The sequence below is a fragment of the Ochlerotatus camptorhynchus genome, unplaced genomic scaffold, assembly GCF_037179485.1.
Source record: "Ochlerotatus camptorhynchus isolate MF236.1 unplaced genomic scaffold, CSIRO-AGI_Acam_v1.1 ptg000019l, whole genome shotgun sequence".
NCBI lineage: Eukaryota > Metazoa > Arthropoda > Insecta > Diptera > Culicidae > Ochlerotatus > Ochlerotatus camptorhynchus.
Window position 1 is genome coordinate 344,241 of NW_027040511.1, and position 12,242 is coordinate 356,482.

Here is a 12,242-nt window from a genome sequence, read left to right on the forward strand (position 1 = left end):
CTTTCAATCATTCAATCAGTTAACCTTCAGCTCGATTCATATCCCGAAAATTTGAGCCTGTGCAATTTTTTTAAGATTGATGAAGGTTTAGAGGTCGCACTCCCCCTGCATCGACAATTGTCCATACACAAACTGTCCACGTAGTTAATGAACAGCCCCATTATCAATATCACTCTAACTATGGTTCCAGTTGTCCAAATTCTGTAAAAATTGAATATGTTCATAATAGTAACTGTAACCATTTTATCAACTGAAACCAAAGATAGAGCGAAATTAGTTAAATTTGAAAATTACCTCATAAACTACGTAGACAGTTTTTTGGGATTCTTCAGACCCCCCCCTCCCCTCCCCCAGCGTAGACAAATGTCCATACAAAAAAATTTAAATTTGTATGGGCCGTGGATAATTGTAAACCCTCCTCCCCCTAAAACTTTCTACGTAGTTTATGGACAGCCCCTTATAGGAATTTACTAAAATCTTCGTGCAAACTAGGAACCGTTTTCTCGACCACATTAAGTATCATCAATCTTTACCAATTTTTGCATAAGTTCATATATTTTTTTTTTCCAGAATGAAGTGCTTCATTTTGGAATAATAAAAGTTTCCAATACCCATAAATATGATCATATGCAAAAAAAATATTGCTAAATATTCATATTGATAATGTTACTTAAAAGATAAGGATTTTCTTGCTACGGTTAATCTACTAGTGAGTTAAGCTATTTTATTTATTTATTAGAAAGCCGATACTGAGAAGCAAAGCACACATGATCAGCAGGACAGGTGTGTATAGAGTAAATATACTCCAAAAAACAAAACAAATGAACGAATTTCAAATTTAACCTCTCAGAATTCCATGAAACTTCGTATAATTGTTCACTAGAGGAAATGAACCAAAATTGTGCTGAAATTTGGGCATTTTGACTTTCATGCAATTTTTCAAAATGGCATATTCGGTATGTTTCAATAAATCAGCACGAAAACGATTCATCTAATCGAAATGCCGCCTGAGACAAAGTCTTAGGAAACTGGATTGCCTTTTCAGAAAAATACAAACTAATTTTTTTTGTCTAGAAATAATAAAAAAAAACTGTTTAAAATTTCAATATCATAAAAGTGCATTTTTACGATTTTTACTCTTAAACTTAATTGAAAGCTTTTAAAAAATGCTAACTTTTCTGATATTGAACACAATGGACATTTTAAAATTAACCAACATCACAAAACAAACTTTGAGTGGAATTTTTGAACTTTTTTTCACGCAATATTTGTGCATATAAAACGATTTAATGGACTAAAAATGATTTATGAAAACAAAGCTACGGTTTTGGTAAATTTTTATGTGTCCATTGTGTCTAATATCAGAAAATTAGCTTGTTCAATAAGTTTTCAACATAAATTTCATGCTATTGCTATTATAGCAAATGATTTTTGTCAGTTTTTAAGTGTCCATGACTTTGAACATTTCAAAAGTTTGCGTTTTCTAAAGAATACTTTGAAAAAATTACCGTGTCTAGTTTTCCCATAAAGTCGATATTTTGTCTACTACTTTGTATCAGACGCCATTAATATCAGATTTGACGTTTACTTGCTACAATATTCTAAAAATTTCCAAGAAAAAAATCACAAGATGCAAAATAGCTGAATTTTAGCAAAATTGTGAATGATAGCCCAAAACAAACGATTATGCAGATTTTCATGCAAATCGGAAAAGGTTGGGGTTTTCCGATTCGTCATTTGGCGTGGAACTACTCATATTTTGATGCCTTCTAAGATGGTTCTCGACTTCTACGATTTAGAATTTTCAATATGTACATTTTTTTTACTAACTGCTTGTTATTTCGTGTTTTTATATTGTGATTTATATTCGATTATGAAATAATATTTATCCAGTCAATTGAATCATATAGTATGAATGTCTTAAAAAACGTGTTACAAGACCATAAATCACTTTCACTATTAAATTGTAGCATCTTTTATTGAAATTTTTAAAGTAGATACAATTGTAAAACGCAAAAAAGAGAAAGTGAAAACCAACCCATGCGGATATGAAAAATTACAAAATAAAAACCGACTGCCCATGATGAAGCCCTTGGAACTGGAAGAGTGCGCATGTGAAATGTTTGCACGCACTTCGGATAATTATTAACCGCCATTTAAAATAAATCATTTTAATTGCCAAAAATTTAAACAATAATCATGAGCATAAATCATCACCCGCCCTGGGCCGGTTATTGATGCAGAGTACAAATGGCTAGAGATGGGTGAAGTACATATTCGGAACTCCAGAGGATGCAACGAAAACTTTACCGGCGTAGAACAGAGGAGTTTATTTTCGCATCATCGTTGTAACAGCCAACAAATGGTGGGTGGACCGCTTGGATGAGAAGAAGGATTAAGACTGGAAATGTGGCAATGCATGTGAGGGACCATGCAAAACTGATGCTTTGACATAGCCTTCGCACCATGTGTTCCTCCCTCTTGGTTGATCAGTAAACTCATGCTTCGTAATTTGTGCACGTAGCCCACAACTACATACTATAACAAAGAGGTATGACTAGCCATAGGCAAAATCCAAAGCGAAGTAATGTGTGGATCGGATCAAAGTAACGAGAAATGAATTTATTCATAGTGGATACTGAGGACGATTCAATTTAGTGGTTGTGTTTGATCTATATTTTCTCTATATAGTATATTTAAATGATTCTAAATTATAAATCTACATTTATAAGATGGACAACATCGAATTTGCTTCATTCGCCTCCACTTTTGATAAAATTGATTATGTTTCCAAAAAATCATCCACTACCATCTATAAACCTTTGACCTACGCCGGAAATCCAATGAACACAATTCATCAAAACAAACGACCATCACCCAGGTCAAACATTTAATTATCTTCCTTTATAAGCTTGTTTAGAGTCGAATTTTCCTCTAACTAAAGTGGATCCTTTTTTCCAGAAGCTAGTATTTTTGGATTGTTTACCTTCTTAGTTGAAAATCGACGTACAATGTGCTGCTGTTCGCATACTCTCCTACTCTTAGCCCTTGCTCTACCGATGCGATGGCACCCATATACGTAGTTGGATGCCTGTTTTTTTTTTTTGGGTGCAAGAGCAATTTGTATGCTTTCTAAATGAAAAATTCCATAATTGATGAGAACCCAAACGATGGATTTTGAGAAACGAGAACACCCGGCGCTAGCAGGTAAAGGGTGTATTCGTAGAACATGGCTTACTTACAAAAACGGCTGTTATTTGTATGCGATTTTTTGATGCAACAGTTTTAAATGTTTTTTGTTGAAATGTGAAATCGCAAAGTCGTGGAGCAGATGAAGCTTCCCTGAAGCTTGTCCTTAATGTTATTATATGTGTGTGCTACTTTCGACGAATACACCCTTTATGCATGAAGCAAAGAAAAACGACAACGAGTGAAGTGAGTGATGGCAAAATGCCATCGAGGTTTCGTAGCCTCCTGTAGTCCAAAATGATGTATTTGCATCTGTCAGTATTCTAATCAATATAAATGAGTTTGAAGAGAATCGGTCAATGTCTCGATCGAGACAAAATGGATTTCAAACTTTCCTACAAACACCTTGTTGCTCACAAATCAGCTCATCCGCCTACTATTCATTGAAAGCTTCTGTACTGTCATAAAGCATTATCATTAGATATTATTTCCATGTTTTCCGTGGAACTATTCACAAATACGGCCATATGTGTATTGTATGCTATGTGGTAGTATTGCGGAGTAATTTAGATTGGAATAGGAATTTAATAACGGCAATAAATCATACAAGGGAATGTAGGTACACGGTTCCGCCTTCACTCACTGTTGCTGCTTCTGCTGTTGCAATCTCCTTGATCTCTTTTTTATTGCTTGAAGAAGAGCTCTTTTCAATTTGGTTTTTTTTTTGTTTTGTCTATGTCTATTTGATTGTTACTTATGCTATCTCTGTTATTACACCGAACTCTACTCACATCGTCTTCGCGTCTTTTCATTTCCAGGTGTACAAGAAGAAAACCGAGGCTGCCAAAAAGGAATACCTAAAAGCATTAGCGGCGTACCGAGCGAGTTTAGTGTCCAAGGTAAGAAGTTGATATGTATAATACTTAGTTCAGATCGTGTAGACCGTAACTCTATGACCTATGCTGCCTAATTTCCTATTAATATGGGGCAGTTATGCATGTATGGGCAGTATGAAGCGTGATGGACATTCAAGGGTATTCTACAGCTGTCAAAACCCTTTTTTAGTTTGAATCCAACATGTCTTCGATGATGACGTTCTGGTACCTATGGGATTTGACATTTTGGTACAGAGGCATATTATGATTCAATGGAAAATTAACCAGGTTGCTCCGGTATTCCATCAACATGAAGGTTTCAAAATATGTCTCAGCTATTGCCCCTTATAGATATTATCCAAATATTTTGTTTTGTGTTGTTTCACATGGTATTAAATTACAAAAAAAAAAGTTATAGAAAAATTGCTTAAGGCTCGTATGTCCAACTTTTCTAGCCAAAACCTCAATAAGTAATGGACCCATTCAAATTTGAATGATACTTTGCACATATGTTAGAACATCGTTCAAAATATTATCACTTTTTTCAAGGCTTGGTTTTTAGATATGTGTTTCTAAAAAAAAATAGCATTTATTTTGTTTTCAATCATAACTTAAAAACAACAATAAAGACATAAGTTGTACGTAATTGAATGCTTTTAAAGAAAAATATCTGCATATTTTTTTATTAAGTCTCTTTAGTATTTTATTTTAGCATTCCTTAATTTTTTTAATGCACATAAGTTATTTCCTAAGGCATAATAGTGTGTGACGCACTTACAAATACTTATATGACACATTTTACCAGGATATATTTGTCTGATGTTTTGATAGTTTCTTAGTGTAATTGTGATAGTTTCTTATTATAATTGTGACCCTCTGAAAACAAAAATGAACGGGTTTTATGTGTCATACACAAACTTTACCTCCTCTTCTTGCATTTTACATATAAAAATTATTATTATTATATCTCATAGTTACATAATTTCGAAAAGCAGTATTTTAGCTGTAATAAGTATGTTCAGGCCTGATTGTAACTGAGAAAAATGAAAGGTAACCGTCAAACATGTTTAAAGATTTGGAAAGTGTGATAATTTTTTTGACAAGAATTGATCAGAAGTTAATCATTTGAGTAGCTCAAAATGATTTGGTGCGCGACTATGTTGCGTGACATTGTAACATTATGCACTTCTCAGCTACACTATTCAACAACTACTCAAGAAAACGTTTTGAGCTACTCAAATTTGAAACTCTTGATCACTTATTATGGAAAATTTAACGCACTTTCCAAATCTGAAATAATATTTAGGGGTTACATGTCATTTTATTCAGTTAAAATACAAAAACTGCAAAAATAACAGCCTAAACCGTTGTAACGTCACTTAAAAGTGTCATATGTTTTAATGTTTTTTTTATGGTTTGATCGAATTTCATAACATAATCAAATTATTCACATTTTTTTTAGTAAAATACATGCAGTAAACTCTCCATATCTCGAAGTTCAATATCTCGACATATGACCACTTTTTCATTTTACAAAAGTTTTGGTCTAACGGCGCCGGTGGTGTAGTGGTAAGCATGATTACCTCTCACCCCAGCAGGCCTGGGTTCAATCCCAGTCGGCGCCGCCGGGATGTTCTGAGGCATAACATCTCTGATCACGCCTTCTTTCGGATGGGAAGTAAAGCCGTTGGTCCCCGGTTCATGAGTTGATGGGTCGATAGGTAGGGTCCAGGTGTGGGAGCTGCCTTCCTGGCACGTCGGTAGCATTGGTGCTCAGCACGGAAAACAAGATCGACGGAAAAACGAACCGAAGGAAAAAACAAGTTTTGGTCTGATTTGGCATCTTGCCTTATGAAAAAAACAGCTCAGTAATCGAAAATATCGAATTTCTGAAAAATTAAATAGAAAAGGCAAATGATGTGGAAATGTTTGCATAAAAGTAGGAAAAGTTTCCAAGCGGCATAGGGTAGAGCGTTACTTCGTCGTAATCGCCCATTTCCGTTCTATCGATCAGAAAAGATCAATAATTTCAACGACTTCACCGTGCACAAATCAAAAATAGGTTTGTGTCGATGCGTTAGTTCATTAGCTACAACATAAATCCTTTTAGAGCGCATTGTATGAATATTTACGCTCATTGTTCTCAAAACAAAAGAAGCGCTCCTAGCGAATCCCCTTTTTCTACGTTTATCCGTAGGACGAAGAAAATCTAATGGCGTTTCAATGCGTTTGGACGGAATTGAAACTCGTAGAATGAATTTAGAATCAAGAAGCAGTATTAGATTTTAAACAATATCTCAACAAATTGTGACTCTTTATCAAATCTAACGGTACTTATGGAAAGGTGAATAAATTTAGAAGTCATCTTTGACAGAACTATTCCATTTTGAGTTAAAACTCGTTCAGAAAAGAAAGGTAAAGTGCGCGTTGTGCTTAGTAGGACGGAAATATGATCAAAAACCCTATCATATCGTTGAAGGCTACACAGATAAAAGTTCTGAATTTTAACTGTCGCGTAAAATCTCCTCTCAGTTAATTATGAGCTATAGTTGGCATAAACATCAAAATTGCTTGCAAACTTGCATACAACATTGCAGATTTATGCGATATTTTGCTTAAATTAACATGAAATATCGTGTAAAAATATGCTAAATCATGACTTTTTTCATACGGTGTAGCGTAGAAAAGATTTTCAGTATTATCATGGCAATTTATATGAAAATTCCAAAGGAAGAAATTTAGCAGGAACTCTAGATATGGATAAAACCAATATATTTGAGAGAAGAATTTCAAGGTTTACGCACTGCGGTGGTTCAAAATATCGATGTTGCTTCACTAAGGTCAATCGATTCCAAATCGGGTCCTGATCATTCTCTCAAAATTTAAGCTTATTTGAATGCTAACTCATACTGCACTGGCCCTTTAAAGTCTATATGGATAAACTTTTTGTTCTCATCAACCTAACCCTACTTTATGTTGATTAACGGGTGTGTAATGGATTATTGACTGCACTGTCCTCTGTTAACAACGTTCATACGTAATTTTCAGATGTTGCCACCTGGGAGCGACCCCGGCGTAGTGGTTCGAATCCATACCTCTCACAGGTCACGAGTTCAAATCTCACCCCCAGACAAGTCACGAATGACCCAAGAACGTTAAAATGACTTTAATATTAATAAAAAAAGATATCGCCACCAACAACAGTAGTGACATCTGATGGCCAAAATGTGCAGAAATCATTTCCTTTCGTGCATCGTTTTACTGAATCTAAGCAAAATTAATTGCATAACTACTCGACTGTTGGAATCTCGGCAACAAAATTTAGGTGTGTACACTGAGAAAATCTCATGTTAATTTCGGTGATAATAATTTATATGAGATGAATGCGTTACGTTCTATACTTCATGTAAAATATTAATTCCAACATGTGTAAATTTAGTTAGAGTAGAGTTAGAGTACTTATACTGTGCAAGCACCATAAGTTGAACAGTGCCTAATTACGGACAGTTTGGTGTTTATACGGTTTACTCGTTGAATCAATCACTACCAATTTATATTTACTTATTAAAAGATATATATTTTACAAAATATATAGAGATAACTACTTAAAATATAGCAGCGCCGGTGGTGTAGTGGTAAGCGTGATTACCTCTCACCCCAGCATGCCTGGGTTCAATTTTAGCAAAAATTTCTAAAAAATTGTTAAAAATTTTAGTAGCTAAAAATGTCCTTACTCAATGTTTAAAATTTAATATTTGTTTAAATCTAATGAAAATGCATACTTTTGAAATTTTAAAACAATGAACACTTTAAAATTCACAAAAATCGTAGAACAAAAACTTTTGGTCAAATGTTTGTTAGTGTTATTAATGTTATTTTTTCATAGGAAACATTGTTTCCTGTGTAAAAATTACATCAAAAACCGTATTAACAAAAAGTTTAAAAAATTTACCAAAAGTTCTTGTTCTACGATTTTTGGCCATAGTTTTGAACATTCCAAAAGTTAAAAAAAAAAATTTAAAAAATTGAATGAGGACATTTGAAGATATTAAAGTTTATATCACCTTTTTAATTTTCTTTAAAATTGCTTAAATAATTACCTTGCATCTTTTTTTTTCTAAAAATACATTATTTTTCCCTACAACTTTGGCTTGGGTTTATTTCGATCAGAAATGACGTTTATGTGCTACATTATATAAAAAAATGTTAAAAAAAGCTATTAAAAAAACAAATGGTGAATTTTAGTAAAAAAAATTAATGATTGCCAATAATAAATAAATAAATAAAAGCCGGCGCCGGTGGTGCAGTGGTAAGCGTGACTGCTTTCTAACATCCCAATGGGTCTGGGTTCAATCCCAGCCGAGGTCGGTAGAATTTTTCTGAGGCATAAAAATCTCTGGTCACGTCTTCCTTCGGAAGGGAAGTAAAGCCTTTGGTCCCGGCCCATGTGTGTTGAATGGGTGCGATATCCTACGCAGGTGTGGAAGCTGCCTTCCTGCACATTCGATTGCCGTCAATGGATGGCAATCGATGTCCGTCGGTGATTGGCACTAGATTGCGGAACAGAGACCGACGTTAAATAAAGGAATGAATAATAAATAAATAGGGAAAATGGCTCTAATGTTGGCCAATGGATTTAGTATTGGGCCCATCGCTAAACATCTGCTGTTTATCAATTTTATCTAGATGAATGCGTCATTGGGACGGTACAAATGGATATTTTTGGTCGCTATTGAAAATATAGTAAATTGCTGAATTTATGTATGAGCCCAAATTAGGGGCATTTAGGCCGACATTACATCGATTCGTCATTTGGCGTGGAGCTGCTCAAATTGCAAACATCCAGGGAAACGATTCCCATTAATTTCCTGAAAAAATGCATGCTAACTATAGTTAACTATATAAATTTTTACTGAAAATAGAGTATGCGAACCAAGAAACCATTCCTGGTAAATTTGATCTATGTAGATCTAGACTTCTAGAAAGACTCCTGGAGAAGTCAGAAAGTGCTTCGAGGATAAATTACAAATATCTAGCAGCCAGAATGAGCTTTTGTAGAAAGTCTCCCAAGTTTCAAATTTGGTTTTATGGGGGTTCTGTAGATCATCATTTAGACCTGTAGAATGATTTAAAACATCGATAAAACTTGAAATGTTACTTGGACTGGAACAAACTGACAGCTGATGTCGGAAAAAGCTTCCGGAGAAAACCAAAAACATTTTTGCACTGCAAAAAATCAATTTTAATATCACATCAAAGTGGATGCACTTCAATCGTGCCAAAAATATGGTGTAATATTACTTGCAAAAAGGGACAAAATTATCATTAATTAAGTGCATGAACTAACATTACGCTGCTTTTACTGCATTTGTTTGTTTTTGTGGCCATTAAAATTACAAAACATTTTCAACATGATTGAAGTGCATCCATTATTTTTAGCTGTGTGGGGGGAATCGAAATAAACCTCCTCCAATACTTTCTCCTGCATTTTGAGACCACTATAGACAATTTTTATCGGAGGATCTTGAACAAACAATTTCCATTTCAATATGTTTCATTCAATTTTATTGTATGTAATTGAAACATTGCCTCAAATGTTGCACAGTCATCTCTTTCGTAGTTGATGTAGAATTGAAGGAATCATCGAGCTATGGACGTAAATTTTTGAAATTCGCGTGGGAAAAGTGATCGAACCATTTGGATTTACAGTTAGGGTGTTAGAGAGAGAGAGAGACAGATCGAGTAAGAAAAAGTTCACTGTATGAAAATTACAGAAATTAATTCCCATTTAGCAAAAAAAAAAACAAACGCTGCGCCAGTGTCTCAAGCTTATAAAAAGAGGAATGATGCTAAGGAATTTCTTAAGAACATCTCAAAACATCCTGTAAGAAGTACTGAGCAAATTATCACGGTAGTTAAGACAGACAAATTCTGAAGATTTCCGACGCAGAAACAAATTCATGATCTAGGAGAAAAAAAACTGCTTTTTCGGTTCAGTCGTAATCGATTACAAATAATTATATTAAAATAAACGTAACAAACCCGCAACATTGTCAAAACACAGTATAATGTGACGTAATTAAAAGGAACTTAATTAACCCGTTCCAAATCCTTTTTATATAGAATTCCGTTGGAAGATTTGATAACATTAGAGGAATTTATGAAGTATGAATAAAAGTTTCTTGGACAAAAAGTATTTTTACTTCAATATCATAAATACCATATTGGAATTTCCTTAGTCATCCTATTCATGTCAGTATTGGTATCTTAATTTTTAAGCCATGATTTGGTCACTATTTCCGTAATTTTAGTCATTAAAGTCACTACTATTACATCGCATCGCTGTAATAGTATAAGCAAGGTCATTCAGTTGAAATTATAGACTAGAAATACAAGATATAACATTTAACTACCAACTAAGTTAAATGCGTGTTCGATGAACAACACGCAAGAGTTATGTCTGTTTGTCTGTGATTTAATTTGTTACCCTTCAAAATGAAACAGAAATGAAAAAAAAAAACCGAATGCGTTAAACAACGAACAGAACGTAAAACAAAAAAGAGAACCGATATCAACCAATGTGCTGGAGTGTATTATTTATTGATTTGTTTATCTATCATTTTTTATTGTTATGGTGATGTATGTCGTCGTGTTAGTTGCGTGGGCATCATATGCTCTGCGTTTGCTACGATTAAATGTAAGAAAGAAAAATTTGGTACATTCAACTTTCGATTTCTCGATGTTCTAATATCGATATTTCTCCCTATATCAATGATTTGGGCAGTCCCTTCATCAAGATCTCTATATCTCGATATACTCTCTGTGTCGATGGTCCTTTGAAAATATTCGGGAACAAATTACTCTCCATATGCCGAAGAAAAAAAATCTAGTTCACTAGTTTTTCCCATGTTTGAAGTAAGCAATCGAATTTTGCTTTGGATACGGGATAAACAAATAAACTTTTTGAACCCGATGTGCTTCTAGAATCGTTCTAGAAGGGTAATAAATTATGGTTTTGAATGTCGATCTCTTCCTATATCGTCCCTTGAAAATCGAAAGATGACTGAACATTTTAAACGTGCAACTACGTCAATTCCTTAAAATTAGGATTGAGTAGGTAAATACCTACGTGTCAAAAATTCGTTCATTTTTCAGTTTGTTAGTGGAACTTCAGGGTTGTTACAACTGGTGTAGATTTTGCACGTTTCTGTAGCTCTGTGGCGCGGATTTAGCGAATAGCTTTTAAAAAACTCCTAAACTTTGGAAAATTATGGGGTTATCGGAACTTCAGAAACCCAGAATCCCGACCCGAGGAACTTACAGATATGCGTCATTCTTGGGACTATTTATGGTGTATATAATCTTCAGAGATTTCTGCACCAAAGCTTCAGAAACCCCACTGTGGCAGAAAGAGTTGAGTTTGAAATGATAATTAGTACCGTAAAACGGGGTATCTTTGATAATGGGGGGTAACTTTGATAGTATAATGTAAAGATTAAATTTACTCGCTGCGCTTTTTCGAAATTAGAAACATTGATTCCATATTGTAGTTTAGGGTATTTCCGTTGATATCGTATATAGTTTTTATATGGTATGTGTTATATATTTTACAAACATATTAAAAAACAATTTTCGTGTTTTTCGTCTGTTTGAAAAAAGCACTCAAACCATCACTTATGAAATGTATTTCCGATATAGCCATCGCAAATTCATTGTTGTATTCTTATTGCTTATGATGTTTTTTGATTATATACTCATTCAACGTTTCACCCATTTTTCTCTACATTCATCGAGCATTATCAAAGTAACCCCAAATCAAAAACTGAAGTTCGGTCACAAAACTAAAAAAATAGTGCAAATGCTTTAATTTGCGTTAAACATATTACTAACGAACTGACTTTTAGATCCTCAGTACATGTTTTAAAAATATGAAATTTGAAAAACATTCATTGCTGTAAACATTATTAAGAATATACTTTAAAAAACTATCAATGTTACCCCATTTTACGGTATTTCAAACTACACTCTGTCTACCATAACCATAACTTCTGAAACTGCTGAGACTTTATGAATTTGAAACATTAAATACCTATACAACAATTTCCAAAATCCTTCCAAAATATTCCCTGATCTCTGATTTTAAAGTTTTGTTACCTTCGATGGTTCCATAGGTTAGGA

The 12,242-nt window shown here is 33.9% G+C and overlaps 1 protein-coding gene across 4 annotated transcripts in view; it reads left to right on the top strand.

The window, feature by feature from the left end:
• LOC135702970 (myb-like protein Q) overlaps window positions 1-12,242 on the top strand; it is a 193,546-nt gene that overhangs the window by 163,247 nt on the left and 18,057 nt on the right. For all 4 annotated transcript variants that reach the window (XM_065224076.1, XM_065224051.1, XM_065224067.1 and 1 more), the window contains one exon: window positions 4,008-4,088. In XM_065224076.1, coding sequence (XP_065080148.1) covers window positions 4,008-4,088 — 81 coding nt within the window. The remainder of the gene's footprint in view (window positions 1-4,007; window positions 4,089-12,242) is intronic.